This window comes from Lutra lutra, chromosome 9 (genome assembly GCF_902655055.1).
Source record: "Lutra lutra chromosome 9, mLutLut1.2, whole genome shotgun sequence".
NCBI lineage: Eukaryota > Metazoa > Chordata > Mammalia > Carnivora > Mustelidae > Lutra > Lutra lutra.
Genome location: NC_062286.1, coordinates 6,536,431 through 6,553,511, shown reverse-complemented (window position 1 = coordinate 6,553,511; position 17,081 = coordinate 6,536,431). Strand labels below are relative to the sequence as shown.

Below are 17,081 nucleotides of genomic sequence, written 5' to 3'. Positions count from 1 at the left end.
CCAGGTACCCCTCCTCTGTCACTTTTAAACCCCACTGAGCCTAACACCTAAGTGTGATAGACGTGCAGGCAGTGAGTGGGTGAGCAGAGAGGGCTTTCTGAGGAGGCCGCTGCTATGGGTTGTACAGCACGTGGCTGGGAGCTCTGGTCACCCTGGAAGAGCAACACGGCCAACTCAGGTCACAAAAAGTAAAACTTTAAAAGTATAGGTCAGGATGGCATGCTGGTCAACCAGAGTCTCTACCTCAGAGAAGAAAGGTCACCGCGCGCATCAGCGTAGAGAATCTCCTGTACGGGGGGCCGGTGGGTTTTTCTAAAGGACCATTTTCATATGCAGTGGGGCCTGAAGGATTAAAAGTGTCACAAATAACATCACGTCCATTTAAAAGTATTTTATTTTTTCCAGTCAAATGACTAGTGAACAGGAGGAGTCAACTTACTGAACATGCTCCAATTATAAACTAATTATCAGTCACCGCGTTATGGACAACGAAAATAAGAACTGATTCGGGTTATACAATATATACAGTTGCGCTGCAACTAGTTCGAAGTCATCAAGTGGACGAATGGGGTATCGTGCACCTCACGTCGCTCTCCCGGCTGTGCAAGCTGCTCCCCGCCCCGGGGTGCGTCACCCGGGACCCAGGAGTCTGCACGCGGGAGCCCTCGCCCCTACGAGTCCGATCTGATGGCAGACAGCACGCAGGATGCCAGAATCCTGCAGCGAAGGTTCATGAAATGTGAACTTTATATATAAATAGTTATCTACAAGGTTCTCCTTCCTCTCAGTTGTTTTTTAATTTGCAAAGAGCAAATAACTAGGAAAGGATGTTATCAGGGAAGTTAATATAATTTCTCCTCTGGCAAGAGTAGTAGTAATTACTGCACAGTAGCACCACCGAATTGTCAACTGGAGAAAGTATTTCTGAGATAGTTCTGTACCAGTGAGCCTGCTGGATTAGTCTGGGACCGGTGTGAAAGGGTGCCGGGAATCCACTTTACTTCCTTGGATAGTTGGCGCCATGTGGCCAAAAGGCTGATTATAAGACACAGATGCGAGAGGACTGTGTTAAAATACACATTAAGTGCGCTGTGCAAAATCTATTTACTTTCTTAAATCTGTGAGGGAATTAACTAAATGGAGGGTTCGAACAACAGAAATTAACAATTAGTGAAAACAGATGTAGTGCTTTAAAAAAAAAACCAAAAACTTTTAATTACAGAGCTGACACATTTTTACCCAGAACTCTAAAAGGCTTTAAAAAGCAATCGCCACACAACATCATAAAACATTCCAGTTTGTTCTGTTTTCCTTTATAACAGCAACAAAAGTACAATGCAATTTAAAAAAAAAAAAAAAAAAGCTCTGCACTTAGAAGAGTCTTGCCTAATGAAGACGGGCTGCTCCCATCAAATGTACCATCGTCACCACGGAGGCATCGCTGCCTCGCTTTCCAAGCCCAGACCTACGCTTACCCCTTCACTTCTGGTCCAAATCTGAGTGGGCATTCAAGGCCTATTTATTCTCAAAGAGTGCCAAAGTGTCCAATATTCCTGCCATGAATCGTATGCTCACAATTACTAAATAGAGGTATGACAGTCAAGTTCGGGAAACTACTGAATTCCGATTTTATGGCACTCAACCCAACCCCCCCACGCCCAGTAGCTTCAGTTTAAGAATGACGTCATGGGACTTCCGCTGTGGAACTGGGATGTCTGTTCGGGAGGATTTTATTACCTGGGACCTACAGATTTCAGCTATGTTCTTGATTACAAACAGATGGACAGATTCGAGTTCAAAACAGTATATTTACCATTCCTGTTGGTATAATATATAAATACAAGACGCTAAATTGAGGAAACATTCCCGGGGGCCAGAAAGGGAAGGTGGTGGTATGCTCAGTGGGAAACAGCAGGTGTGTGTGAACAGTGGGGGTTGGCCCACCGTCCTCTAGCTGGGACACGCAGGAGGGTCGAGAAGGCGAATTCCAAACACCTAAAGCTTATATAAACTAGTTTAAAGAACTGTTTTTGCAATCCATCATCCTTAGTTTTTAACCAAATTCAGGAAATGCAGGTTTCTAGAACAGGAACTGAGTTAGCTGCTATTACCACACGCCGTAATAAGCCACGGGCGGGTGTGCTAGGTGGGACTGCTCACAACAGGCTACACGCACATGCAGAACACAATGAGAGCTGCGACCTCACAAATTAGGGCCGGAAAGCACGATGCTAAGGTGTAAGTTTTCAAGTTGCTTTAACTAAACCTTGGGTGGATTCCAAAGGAAATCTTTTAAGTGTATCTTTAAAAAAAAAAAAAAATGTCTTTAAAGGTGAACTGATAGCATTTTCTCTAGGAAGTCCAGGGCTGGGCTACTTCTAAAGCAAGTTTACCGACTTCCTAAAAAACTGCACTGAGGGTCACCGACTCTAGCAGAGGGCCAGGGAAAGGCTGGAAGAATGTCTAATACTCAGATCCTTCTAGGTTCAGCTAATTCTGTAGACAGAAGATCTTGATTACGTAGAGTTAAAATAACTTTTCAGTTCACCTTTTAGGAAATTCAATTTTTCCCTAATAAAAGTATGGCAGTATTTCATGAAAACCACAAATTATAAAAACAACTCATTTATACATACAAGTTGCCTTTGAGCTTGTAAAAGAGAAGAGCAGGGTCAGAGAGAAGTGGGCTACCGGACAATACATCTCATGAAACTGGTCACCTGGCAAGAATTTTGGTACCAATAACAAACAGGAACGTAACAACTGATAGAAGAAGTGTTTTTGTTCAGTAGCAAGTCAGTCAGCGATAAAGTGCACAAATGATACGGGAAATGCTCCTTTGCGGCTGGGATCTCCGTCGATGTGGCCAATCTGAAATGAATAAAAGTTTAGGTGGTTATCAACATTCTACATGTTAGAGACTTCAAAGAACAATGCTATAGCTCTTGGGGAAAAAATGTGTTCAGAAGAATTTCTTAGAGAGAATGACTTGGGTAAGACATCGATAAACTGTTTTCCCTTTTTTCTTTGCCTCATGTTTCAAATACGGTTGACCCCGACCACGCGGAAGTTCCACGTGCCACCCCCACCCCTGCAGTTGAAAATCTGCATCTAGCGTCTGACTCCCCAAAATCTTAACTACAAAAGGCCGACTGCTGACCAGAAGCCTCACAGGTAACGCGGGCGGTCGGCTAACACACCCCTGTGCGGTACATGTACTCCACCTCCTGTGTTCTTAAGCTAGAGAGAAAAATTGAAGAAAATCATAAGAAAAAATACATTTAAGTGCTGTCCTGCACTTATCAGAAAACGCCCCCGTGTAAGCGGACGCACGCAGCTCACACCCGCGTTGTTCAAGGGTCAAGTGCAGCGCCTGCCAACTGTTGGGGTGCTGGGGCAGGCGGGCCGGGGGTCTGCACGGAAGCACACGCCCGGGTCCTGGCGTCCTTGGTAGGACAGGACAGGAGCACAGGCAGGTCAGCTGTCCGACTCCTGCCCCCAGCGTGCCTTTCTTTCCTGAAGAAACCGAGTGTCAGAAGTCTGTGAGGTGCAAAGTCACAGAAAGTGGCCCGTGTGTGAGTTGGCTCCTTTAAATGTAGTCAAGCGTTCACCAGAGGCTTCGAGAGTCCCTGAGTTTCACTCTGGGTAAAATATGTCAGTTATACAGTGAGTACGACCTCAACCATGTAAAATTACGCAGGTAAGTAAAAGGCTAAAAGAAAATCACTGTAATACAATTGGTAAGATGGGGGGGGCTGCTGCCGGGGGCCCACCCTCATGCCGCGTTGTACACGAGCGTGAAAGCCAGACCTGCTGCGGCTCTTGGGCCAGCGGGGAGGGGAGGGAGTTGGCTGAGGTCCGGCCACCCAGTGAGGGTTCAGGGAACAAAGGCCGGGCACACTGGCCGGAACCAGCACCACGGGCAGCAGCCCCCTTCACTGCCGGGCTGCTGGGCGCCGCAAGGCCACGGAAGGCGGAGCTCTGGCCAACGGACCCCTGAGTCCCGTGAGGGGAAAGAGCCAGCGGTACCACAGGGCACCGAGGTCACAAGGCCCCTGCCAGGGCCACCACCTGACGTGCCTCGCACTCGACAGAGCAGAGCGACATCCGAGCTCCACCTACGGCGCTGGGCCCTTCGTGTCCACCATGGGGTGGACCCCACCAGCCTCCCACGCAGGGGCCCACGGGCCTCGTTTTTGACGGCAGCCTCTTACTGGGGCCTGCGGTATCGCCTCTCCAGTGGTGCTGAGGTGACTTCCCTTTCACAGACGAGGGGACTGAGATTTAGTGACATGACGTCACCAAGTCTGTTGAGCGCTGCGTCTGGATTCTTAGGGCCACACCTGGTGAACACCCTGTTCACGCCGTTCCACTCCCCCGTGGATGTTCCGACTCGTTTCAGGACCAAGACCGACACCCATGGACTCCGCCCCGCGGTCAGCTCTCTGTACGCCTCCCTCCAGCACGCGGGCCATGTCGGGGAGGACGGCGCCTTCTCTAAACTCACAGCCTCATTCCAGACCCTGAAGTGCGCTCTGGGAACGGCGCCCTCACGTGGGAGAGCCCCAGCCGGGGAAAGTGAGGCCCACGCAGAAATGGGTGTCCGCGGAAGAGACGTCGGAGGGGCAGAGCGGCCGGCAGTCCTGGGGTCGCACGGGCAGCGGGCCTGACCTGGCAGCGGGCCTCACGGGCCAGGCGGGCAGGGATTCAGCCCCGCCCCTCCCAGGCACAGCCCAGGCCCCCAACTCACCCACCACTCTTGGTCCTCCTCCCCATCCACGATAATCACGTCCCCCTCGGAGAACGTCAGCTCGTCTGGGTTGTCAGCCACACAGTTGTAGAGAGCTTTGACCCGCTTGGGCTTTAACTTGGTCTGATTGGGAAGAGGAAGGGTCAGAGGTCAGTGTGGCACGGAGGCTTCAACTCCTGGGGCAGAGAAGGGGGCCGCCTTGTTTCTAACTCGTCCCAGGGGTCCTGACCCCAGGCCCGGGAGCCCACACGTGTCTAGTTGGGTGGATCGTGTAGCTCGGGGCTGGGGGACTTCTAGGAGGCCCAGGGAAACGCTAAGCCATCCCAGCGGGAGTGCAGAGCGCTTGGAGTCAGGCGGCCTGCTGCCTGGGCGCATGTGGGGGTCAGTCCTGGAGCTGTGCTGGGGCTGCTGAGCCCGCCGGCTGGAGAGCTCTGGGCTCGTGTCCGCCCAGATCCAGGCAGAGGCCTCCCACCCAGCCCCCAGGGAAGAGGGAAAGACCTGTTTCTTTGGAGAGTCCTGCTCACTGCCGGCGGGAGCAGAAGCAGGAAAGGAGGGGCTCTTCCACTTACTGTCTGTGACTTCCTGGGCATGGGGGCTGGGGGCTGCAGGGCCGCGGCGTTGGACAGCGGGCCCAGAGCCTCGGGTCCAGAGAGCTCCACTCCTGCAGGGCCAGTAAGAAGCAACGTCACAGTATGCCTCGGGTGTGACCAGGGAGCTGCAAACAATGACTGCTACTGCCTCGCCAGCCCGAAAGGCAGGTTTCCAGAGATTTCTGGATCTGTGGAGGGGAAAGCCCCTCAAAGGCCCGAGCGCCTGTGACTTCCAGGCAGCCTGTCCCATGTGCAGGCATGTGAGTGTCACGGAGCGGGACAGATGCCGCCAGCTCCTCCACAGACATGTGGGTCCCTGCCTGGGCCTCCCCGCCCGGCCCCCACGTGAAGGAGACAGAAAGGCAGGACCCAGTCCAGAGCAGTGCGGGAGCAGGAGCGGGGCTCCGGGGAAGACAGGGCGCGGCACGGCCTCGGCCGGGAACCCCTCCCACACTGCTCCCACGGAAGCAGCAGTAACCCCGGGTGCAGAGGAAGGAATTACCAGGTCCTCTCGGCTGGCCTTTGCTGATCAGTGGGGTCGACTTGTCAGCCCTAAAAAAAAGAGGAAAGTAGATTTACTGATGCCTGAGGCCCCCCCAGGCACGTTCTTGACCCCCACCTCACCCCCTTTCCAAAGGAGCCACCTGTGCCATCTCAGACTGAAGTGAAGAAAACAGAACACCGAGTTTATGCCTATTTTCAAAAACTGAAAAGACTCACAGGAAAGGCCTGATTCTCGAAGACCCCAGTCAGCAAAACCATTTTTCTGAAAGGCCAGACAGTACATGTTCCAGGCTCGGGGGATGAAAGCCCACACTGCCACCACAGCACCCGCCGCAGAGAACACGGAAACCTGCGGGCAGGGCTGGGCTCGCAAATGCTTTATTTGTGGGCACGGGCGCCTGAACTCCACGTAACTGTCGTGTGTCATGACAGAGACTTCTTTTGGGTTTTCCCAATCATTTAAAAAACCGAAAACCATCTTAGCTTGTGGGCCATACAAAAATAGGCGTGGTGGGGGGTCCCTGAGTGGCTCAATGGGTTAAGCCTCTGCCTTCGGCTCGGGTCATGATCTCAGGGTCCTGGGGTCCTGCTTCTCCCTCTCTCTCTGCCTGCCTGTCTGCTTGTGATCTCTGTCAAATAAATAAATAAAATCTTAAAAAAAAAAATAGGTGTGGGGCTGATGAGGCCTGCTCTAAGAGAACACGTGTAAAAACCCAGGAGTTGACCCAGGGTGAGATTAGGGTGGAGCTTCCTTCACCAAGCAGCCCCAGCAGCTGGCAGCCCGCTGCTTCACAACAGAACCCCCCAGGCTGCGAGGACAGGCCTCCACCCACCCGAAGTGGTCTTGGAGCTACCCTAGCATCACCCACTCTGTCCCCCTCCCCAGCTCTCCCTTTGGTCACACAAGAGAAACGGCTCCCAAGAAGCAGGTAACACCAGGTAAGACACTGGACAGGGAACGCTCCCAGCACGGCCGTGCCCAACCCCGGGCACTGGCGGCCAACACCCCCTGTTCTTGGAGCTGCCCGCCACCGCCGGGCTCGCATCCAGAACTTCAACACGGGAGCTGGTGTCTGAGAGAACAGCCCGGGGAGAGCAAGTCTGCAGCAACGATGGGGGCAGAGGGCAGCAAGCTGAAGCCGGACGCAGACCCCGATGCAGGAACCCAGGGAAGCATGGCCTGCGGGCATGCAGTGTAGACAGTTAGTGTCCCCCACCGTGGAAGTCAGCAGCCAAGGAGACCGCGGACGCGCTGCTCCCAACAGGGAGGCGAGGATGTACACATTACGTTGTCGAAAGAGATCTTACAAAGGAGCATTTAAAAAGTCTGAGAGTCTTCTGGTTAAAAAAGGCAGACTGAAATACATTTACTCCCACTTTCTCCCAAGGAAAAGATCAGAAAAAACCGAAACCAAAAGAAGTACAAAAAGAACCTGAAGAGGAAATATTCTGGAAGTGGCCACCAGAGGGACAAATCCTAACCAGGCCAGCTCGCCTGTGGAGGGGGACCCCGCACACTGAGGAGGCCCTGAAGGACTCCCATCTGTGCTCTGAGCCCCCAAGGCTTATAAGCTCCGGGGGGGTGGGGTGGGTAGAGCTCAGCAATAAACACAAAGATTGGCCCCAAATCTGCTCAAGGAGGTGTGGAACCCCTGGATTTCCAGCCCAACCCTGAGGAGCCTCGTAACTACGCTCTCTCAACCCACTGCAGACAGAAGATTCTGTTCTTGGAGAGGGCAGAACAGAGGGTGTCTGGACTAGGGGGTACACCAGTGCAGTTTTGAGGAGCATCTTTAAAAAACCGGGGACTAAGTGTGCTGGGGTGGCATCTGACTCCTGATGTCAGTTCAGGTAATGATTTCAGGAATGTGAGCTCGAGCCCCACATCAGTCTGCTTGAGATTTTCTCTCTTCCCTCCGCCCCTGCCCCCACCTCTCTCTCAAAAAAAAAAAAAAAAAAAAAAAAAAAGGAGGGGAACTAAGTAAAAGCTCAACTTTATTTCTTTATTCAACTCCTAGAAAACCTGATCCCTTCAGGCGAGAGACAAAGACTATTCTCTAAGGAACCTGAGTTGTTCTTCAGGGTTCGCCAGTCAAACTGCCCAGTGAGACGCTCGCCAGCCAAGCCCACGCTGGCGGCTCTGCGCCGAGGGTGCGGTGTGGGGTCCGTTTTAATGCCACAGCAAAAGTGGCAACTCTGGGGCAGGGAACGCCAGATTTACAGGAAAGAGCCTCTAACATAACAGAAGTGAAAACAAGACAAAGGACATGGAAGAAACAAATTATTCAGAAAAGCAAAAGCTAACATAAATGAAAACACCGCCCCAAACCCATCATTAATAATCTGAGATGAGAGAAAATGACTCCATGAAACAAACAGGATACTATTACTTTGAAAATTATCTGACACCTGGAATGAAAACTCAGTAAAAGAACGGGAAGAAGCAAATGAAGAAACTCTCCTAGAAGGCAGACTTAAAAAGCAAGCCAGCCCGCCTGCACTGCAGAAACGGAAGCTAGAAGGTGGCCCCGCGCAGCCCCTCTGGGCTATACGGAGCCGCATTTCCAGCCCCGGCCTCCAGGTGGAGCCCTGGGACTGGCTCTGGTCCCAAGCACCCTTCTCAGCTCCTCCTTAAGGAAGTAAAGGGCAGGAGTGGATAAGGAAAGTGGCACCAGCAGTAGAAGGGGGTCCGGGTCTCCCACTCACCCCTCAGGGCCGCTGCTTGTACAAGCAACAGAAAGGGCACTGAGCTTTTTCTAAGAAGTCAACTGCCGTATGTTAAACCACTGAGACTGACTCAGGGAAAGTCTGTTAGAGATGTCAGCTTATCAGAATAAAGAGAGAAAAGATGATACACGTTCAGGAAAGGCCAAGGGAGTCTGACATAATATGAATTTGATTAAAAGCGATAAAAGAAGAAAACAGAAATTAAGACATTAAGAAAAATCAATGAAATTTCTTAGAACTGAAGGATATAGTTTCTATCCTGAAAGGCTCCATCATCTACCTAGCGGCCTGGATGAGAAAATACCCGCCCTGGGGAGTGACAGCCTCAGCTGGGACAGGAGGCCTGACGGGGCAGGGAGAGAGCCCCACCAGGGTGAAGAAGACCTCCAAGGGGACCGCAGAGCTCAGCAGGGAGAGGAAGAGATGGAGGCAGATTTCTCACCACTGCAAAAGGGAGTAACGAGCACACACAGAGAGAGGATGAGAATGAACCCTGTGGTGCTTTGAAAACACTGCCCCCAAATTCTTTTCTGAGATCTGGAATCTGCGACCACCCTGTGCTCCTGCACCGTCCCCACCTCAACCCTGAGTCTGGACTCTGCTGCTGTTTGACCAGGGACACATGGCAGAATTTTCCGGGGCCGTGCCTGTTTCTTGGGACTCGTGCTTGGGCCCAGCCACCATGACTTGAGGAAGCTCTTGCCACATGGAGAAGCCATGTATGGGTAAGTATTTCAGCCAAGAGCCCCAGCTGACAGCCAGCAGCAACCACCAGATACGTGCAGCGGAGAGGGGAATGGGCCTGTCGCCTATGAGTCACTTTCTGTGCCAAGCCATGCCCAGTCTCTGAGACTTTTCAGTTAGGGCTTCCAGGTCTTGTGGAGAAAGACAGCTACCCTTACTCTGCTGATCCAAATTCCTGACAGACATCTGGGAGCATCATAAATGGTTGTGTCTTAGGTCAGTAAGTCTTGGTGTGGTTTGAAACGGAGACAGTGTGAGCTCATGGACTTCAAGACGAGACGGAAATACAGAGATAAATGTCCCTCCTAAGTGTGTATCTACACGGATGGTCACCTACACATACTCGTGTGTGTATCCTTGGTTCTCACCACCCAGGGGCCTGCCTGGGAGCAGCAACCCTCTGAGAGCCATGAGCACAGGAAGCACTCAGATCTTGGCTTTGAAAAATCACTGCCACTAAAAGAAACCATTTCCCACCATCAGGATCCAGCCTGAGACCATGAACTGGATCCCTCTCTGGTAAAGGATATTCTATGCACAAGTGGCAAACCCGGGGTTGGGGGGGCTGAGAGTCGGAAGGTAGTAATGTGTCTTTACTCTTTTTCCGATTGTGCTGGCTGTACTGTGTTGATGCAGGAAAATATCCTAGTTTGTAGGAAATACACGCCCCACACTGCAGAGGAAGCAAGATAACCTTGTGCATGAGCAATAAACTGGAAGTAGAGACCCGGCATCTCGACCTTAATTCCCCAAAACCCAGTGTCTCCTGAACAGGGTCTAAATTCATTATGTGGATATAAGATATACATTTGTGTGAAAGTTTTACAATTTAAAAAAATGCTTGGTAAGTTATTTTTAAGACACTTGACCCTGATGAATTCGTTAGGTGACACCTGAGCTCAAATGTTATACCGTAGAAGCGCTGGAGATTTCTACTGTTTGCCCAGACATTTCAGCAGATGAAGTAATGGGGCCGTTGCCACTTGGAAGCTCCCTGAACGCAAGAAGCAAGGATGACAATTCGGCCAGACCCCGGGGGGCTTGAGGGCAGGCGGTTACCCGGGGGCAGGCCTCTTCTGGGGGAGGCGGCTGGGTGGCTGGGGCGGCAGGGGCGGGGGCGGGGCCTTGTTCAGCGGGATCCCGGGCTGGGCCGGCTTGCTCTGCTGGCTCAAGGCTTCCAACACACTGGGCGTTTTTGCTACTGGAGGGGGCGGTGTGGGAGCCAGGGGATCTGTGGAAAGAGAAAGGAGAGGAATACAGAGGGTCAGGCTTCGTCCCATCCCAGCCTTCTCATCAGAGGCTCTCTGGTAAGGGCTTTCCTTTTTTTTTTTTTAAACAGCGATTTCATAAGGGAAAACATCCTCCTTTCACTGTAGATTTTAGGAAAACGTATTGGCACGGAGTCCTTCTAAGCCTTAGGTTAGGATTAAAATGTTTCTATGAGCCCATGAGGATCTTTCTCTGTGGGGAAGCCACCCTGAGACCTGGAGAGACAGCGGCAGGGTCTTGCCCCTGGTCCCACCCACCCCCCAGGCGAGCTGGGTCCTCAGCTGCCCATGGGTCCTCCCATTCCACCAGGCTTCCAGCAGGGCAATTCGAGAGGCCTGCAAAGAACTAACAGTAAAGCCTCCATAGTCTGTGAGGGGAGCTGCAGGGCAAAGAGGTAATTGTTTCTCCACTGACTCGGAAACTTAGAGAGTTGGTAAGGCAGGGAGCTGGGCCCTGAGCCCCAGGCTCCTTTCCCTCCTTGCCCCTCTGTGACAAACATTAGTGCTATCCCCCAAGATCCAGTGTCCTCACGCCCCATCCATGTTGAGGCCGCCTCCATGCTCAGGACAGGACAAGGACCCCAGGAGCCTCGCAGGCCCCCCACGCACGTGCACACGGCACTGTCTGCAGCTGCGGCCAGGCTGCCACTGAGGTTAAAACCCACAGGAACAAGCCGGGTATGACCCACTGCTCTCGGAGCCCTGCCCAAGAGGCTGGAGCTCCTCCTGCCACAGCCCAGCCACGCGGAGCAGGAAGGGGACAGTCTCAGGTGCTGGCCCCACTGATCCCGTGAAGACATTCTTCTGCCCAGCCCCCTCCCCCTGGCCTGGGCCTTTCACCCACGTGTTGACATCGGAGAAAAACACAAACCAGATCACATCCACATGACTGTGCCCAAATACCGAGAACCACCAAATGGCCAGAGTAAGTGAAGCCCTGGGCTGGCGGGAAAGGAAGGAGTGTAGCTCGAGGGCTGGGGGAGACAGAGGGGAGCGCGTAGGTCCCCCAGGGCGAGGGTGCGGACAGGCAGCAGGCTGCGGCCGGGCAGGGCGGCTGGAGGGGCTGCCAGGGGCATGCACGGGGTCGGGCTCCGGGCAGCGTCTGCCTGTGGACGTGCGGCTTCGCAGCTCTCCCCACGCGGCTGCCGAAAGCACCCCCCAGACATCCAGATCCAAGAGCCCACTGGCAAGAAAGGAAAAAGGCGAGAACGTACTGGTAGATGTCACGCGGAGAGGGGGCAGCGGTGGATGGACAGCTGGCGGATCTGACGAAGATCGCTGCCTGCTTCCACCGTCCACACTTACAGAGTTTGTCTTCCACAGGGCGGTAGCGGAGGAGGCGGTCTGAACTGCACACGCACGCACATGCACACGCACACATGCACACGCACGCATGCACACGCACAGGAGGCACGCACAAGCACAGAACAAAAACAGAACGAACACTGCATTATTGATCCTCTCACTGGCAAAATGGTCAGTATGACCCTTCTAGAACAGCGTTAAGACCACAAACAGAATCCTAATTTAAAAAAAAAAATTCCTGTCTCTGGCATCTGATGGACAATATAGACGGACCAGACCAAGGATGCTTCTGGGGGAATTACCAGCTGGTTTTCACAGTCTTGATTTTCTTTCTCAAATAGAAATATGGGTTTGAAGAGGGAAACGAATAGCCACAGTGACGCATCCCGAGCACGGGGCTCAGGCTGTAGGCGTCCCTCCCTGGCCCGGGGAGCATGTGTTCTCAGAGCATGAGGACAGAAGGGTGCAGACAGAGACGGGTGAAGGGCTCCCCACCTCCTGCAAACCTTTCTGGCTAAAAGCCAGCACGCATGACACCCAGGAGGCTCAGCTGACACACGGGGGAGACAGCAGCGCCGAGGTCGCTGTCCTTCCTCTGCCCCCACAGAGCTCCGTGCACAGGGGTGACCTGTGCCTGAGGCTGTGGGTAGCCCGCACAGGGGGCCAGGCCTGGGGAGAATGTGGGCGCACCCGCATGGGGCATTTCTGCTGTGCCCAGTGTCTGTCCTGGTGCGGGCAGTGCAATGCTAACTCCCTTTGCGGTTCTGTTGGGCGGGAGTCGCTGCAGGGCCAGGTGTGGCCTAGATGGTCAACAACGGGGACTCTCTGCGGGGCTACTGGGATGAAGGACTGTCTACACCATCAAAGGAGGACACGAAGCTAACTACAGAGATAGTAAAAAAGAAAAAAAAAGGGCGCCTGGGTGGCTCAGTGGGTTAAGCCGCTGCCTTCGGCTCAGGTCATGATCTCAGGGTCCTGGGATCGAGTCCCACATCGGGCTCTCTGCTCAGCAAGAAGCCTGCTTCCCTCTCTCTCTCTCTCTGCCTGCCTCTCCGTCTACTTGTGATCTCTCTCTGTCAAATAAATATAAAATCTTTAAAAAAAAAAAAAAAAGAAAGAAAAAAAAGTAAGAAAAAATCCCAAACCTTCTCATTCTAAGACTTTACAAAACCAAAAGCAAAAGAAAAAAAGAAAAAAAAAAGGAAAAAAATTGAACAGTTTTCTGTTCCTATTACATGACGAACAGAGCAAAATAGAATCTTCCTCCCATGACACACAAGTCAATAAAAGCCACTAACGGGGTGGAGGGGACCACATCACTTCAGCTCTGGATTACAAAATTAATCCACGCACACAGGGTGTGGGGGAGGCTGCGGAGACAATAAGAGGCCCCATAAGGACCCGACCGTGGCTGCTGCCCTCAGCCACCCTGGGCCCCTCCCAGCCAGTGCAAGGAGGTGTCAGGGAGGAGGGCAGCCGTGGAACATGGCCTTGCAGCTTCTCTCCTGCTCAGGAATGGCCCCCTCGAGCCCAGGGGTGGCACTGCCCGGGGTGTGGGCACACAGGGGCCCACGGCCTATATCGGGGAGGTGAGGCAGCTGCTTCTGGGGCTGGCCTGGGCAGCGCCTGCTCTCCTCTCAGGGGCTCATTCCTGGGGGTGTGAGTCAGTGACCTAAACAACAGGTCCATCAACCTTCTCTGGCCTCCCTGAGAGACGTCCCTGGTTGCTAGAGGCAGGATCCCGTGGGGGGTGAGGCACAGGGCCAGCGGATGGCAGCTGCCATATTTGCTCCCCCCACCCAGCCACAAACCTTCAGTCACACCCCCTCCCAGAGAGCAGCAGCGGCCCCAGTGCACTGCAGGACCTCTTTCTGGACCAGCAGCAGCCCACAGCAGCCACAGAGCCCGGACACCACACCCCGTGGGCTCTGGCCCTCCCTCTCCTGGGATGCCCCCTAGAGGCCACTGGCCATGAGCTGTGCTGGCCACTTGCTGGACCCACCTTCGAGGAGCAGAAGGGTCAGTTGGCCCTCAGCCCTGGGAAACTCACTTAACTTTTGGGGGCCTCAGTTTCCATTTTCATAAAAAGAAAAACAAGCATCTGTTGAGTCAAACTCATTCTGCTGGGACCGAGCAACTAAGGTAAGTGTAGCTGAGTATCCTTCCCCAAATTAGCATCTTTTTATCTTTCATTTCATGGGGATTACAGGTAAAAATTAATCAGAGGCACCACAAGCTGGCTGACTGCAGGCTGGGTGAAAGGAAACAGGAGAGAATGCAGGTGGGGGGGAGGGGGGTAGTGAGTGGTAAAAGCAGAGAGAAAAGGAACAGAAAGAAGATCTGCAGGAAAATGTCTCGCAGGACCAGCATCACGAGCCGAGCCACCCACCTCAGGCCTGCCCGGGGGAGTCCCTGCACTCCCCACGTGACACGCAGATGCCACACCTCTGCCCAGAACAAGGATCAGTCAGATGCTCTACCACCATTCAGCACCCTAAGAACGAAGAGCTCCTTTAGGATACCAACAACATAACTCTAAGACAAAAAAATCCCCAAATGTCACTAGCAGGGGGCACGGCAACTATAAACTTCTCAAAGCAAACACCAGACCACACCCTCTGAGCTACGGCCGTGCAGTACCTTTGGCAACATTTCGTGGAGGCAGCGGGGGGGGCGCTGGAGGTGCTGGGGACCACAGGCTGGGTGGAGGCGGGCTGCCGCTGAGGACCGCGCCGTACGTCTCATTCTGCAGATGCTGGGCACGAAGGGCCTCTGCTTGTCCTTGGCCAGGCTGGCAGCGTCTCTGGCCAAAGACGCGGCGTTGGACTGCAGCTGGCCGGAGCCCAGCTGGTAGAAGCTGACGGGCCGGTCTTCTCGCCGACTGGGACTGGGCTGCAGAAGGGTGGGAAACACACACACACCGACCCCTCGGGTCACAGCATCCAGGGCCATGGGGTGACCGCCTCGGCACATCGCGGCTACCTGGGCAGGTGCGTTTTGGGCTCTCAACTGTAACATGAGAGCTGTGAGATTTGAAAGTTCCTTTTATCTTCATGGCGAGACCCTCCCCCACCCCTAGTGCCGCAAATGCCATGATTTGTAATTTACAAGTCCACCATTCTGGGAAGGATTGGGAACACAGTCTGTTTCACCTTCACTCACCGGCGTTATCTTAACCTACATCTGTTTCCACCGCACTTCCTGTTTGTAAACACACTTCCAATTGAGCACCCCGCTGTAGCCAGCCCCCAACAGCTGGGTGCCAAGTTCCGGGGACATCAGGTGCTCTTCCCAAATGAACTGAAGTCTCGAGATCCTCTAACTCAGGAATCAGCAAACCATGGCCCGTGGGCCACCATCTGTTTTTATAAATAAAGTTTTATTAGAATACAGTCGTGCCTGGTCATTTAATATATTGTCTATAGCTGTTTTCAAGCCACTGGCACGTTCTGAGTGGTTGCAGTAAAGATGGTGATATATTAGGCCCACAAACCTGAAATATTAATTATTTGACCCTTTTGGTTGCTGACCCTTGCTCCCCAATGAAATCAGGACTCGTGTAAACCAGATCTAATTCATTTCCAATATCAACTTCATTCTAAGAGCTACGATCTTGAGCAACTACCTTAACTTTGCTGACCCGACCCCTCATCTTTTCAGTGGGTTGAACTGTGCTCCTCTCGCACAGCCCCCGGGGCTTCCAGGAACAGTACTAGCTGTCATACCGCCCTGCCCCTCGCAGGGCCACCTCCCACTCAACACTCTGGCCAACCCAATGGGTCAAACTCAGCTGAGTTATGCAGAACCTGATGGCTAGTTCTCTTCACACATATTTTAAATTCAACAAAGCCCAAGGCTGTATGAACTATAATTCCCTCTACTGGAAACAGAGCGAGTGGGAGGAAGAGTGTGCGCTCTTGCTGTCAGACTTTTAAGTGGACTATGGGACCGGCTGTGTTGGCTTGACCTGGGGCTGATTATTTCCAATCTTTTTTTAGGATCAGTAAGTATAACAATAGTCAGTACCTCTCACTTGGACACCATTTTATAGCTAACTCAGTGGAGGAGTTTCTTAGTCAAAGAAATAGCAAGTATGAATGTTAACTGAGCCACACATAAGGACAGTCAAAGTTTTGTAAATGCCATAAATATATATAATCAGACATCATTAGTGCACCTCAGGACATTCGAGTCCTACAGTAAACAATAGGAAATGCGACACGGCATTCCCCACAAATTTCCTAGTAGCTGGGAGTGGGGGCTCTGGAGTCAGTCTGCTGGGGTATGACTAAGCTCTGAGACCCACGTGAAGATGGTAACCTGCCAGGGGTCCCCCAAGTGTGCCAGGTAGAGTGTCATGAGCAGGGAGCTGGACTCAGAGGCCAGTGCTCTCTGGCCTCAAGCTGGTCTCTAAATATTGGCTTCACCGTGGCTGAGTCAACCTCTCCTGAAGCTTCCATGACCCAATCGGATACAGGAGAAAGTTGGACCCAGAGCTCTAACAGTCATTTAATTCTAGTGAAGGTTTTAAAGATCAACTAGTTGAACTTGACCTGTGATACTGGGGACCCCTGGCTCTTTACCACATCCACGGCATGGGGCTTCCTCTAAATCCCACTAGAAGCAACCCCTTCCCCAGTATCTTTCCCTTAGATCTAAAGGTGAGCGGCTGACAACGACCCAGTACGTTGCTGTACATCCACACGCACAGGAGCTGGGAGGCGGCACAGCTTGTGGACGGGCAAAACCAGCTACTGAGATGGAGCAAAGAGTTAACTTGACGTTTTGTACAAAACCACCTTGTGCCCTAATTGCACTCTGGGGTCCACCCTGCTCGGAGCGAAGCCCATCAGAACCTCCCGGACGATCTGCGGCCCGGCACCGACCTGCAATTTCTCGTCCATATCGTCGTCGCTCTCATCCAGGTCTTCGTGGAGCAGTCGCCACTCGTATTCGACGTGGACGTGCGAGTTAAACCTCCCAGACAAGGCCTGGGCAGCTGAAAAGAGGAAGGGCTGTTGGCGCCGCGCCCGTGAGCTGGGCACCCATGGGCGGGTGGTGGGAGGCGCGGAGAGGGGAGGCAGAGACCCTTCAGGGCAAGGCCAGCCCACTGAGACCCCACTCCCTACCTTCACCGAGGACCTTGAAACGCCCATTTAGTGCTGTGTGAACTGTAAAGCACCGTGTGCAGGC

General features: G+C 53.0%; 1 protein-coding gene across 1 annotated transcript in view; it reads right to left on the bottom strand.

Annotated features, from left to right (window-relative positions):
- Nucleotides 1–376: 376 nt before the first annotated feature.
- Nucleotides 377–17,081, bottom strand: part of ASAP2 (ArfGAP with SH3 domain, ankyrin repeat and PH domain 2) — a 169,785-nt gene continuing 153,080 nt past the window's right edge. Inside the window, 9 exon segments of the mRNA XM_047744070.1 lie at nt 377–2,871; nt 4,751–4,873; nt 5,320–5,411; nt 5,843–5,892; nt 10,375–10,546; nt 11,798–11,932; nt 14,529–14,642; nt 14,645–14,780; nt 16,775–16,887. Of these exon segments, the coding sequence (XP_047600026.1) occupies nt 2,797–2,871; nt 4,751–4,873; nt 5,320–5,411; nt 5,843–5,892; nt 10,375–10,546; nt 11,798–11,932; nt 14,529–14,642; nt 14,645–14,780; nt 16,775–16,887 (1,010 nt within the window). The 3' untranslated portion in view covers nt 377–2,796.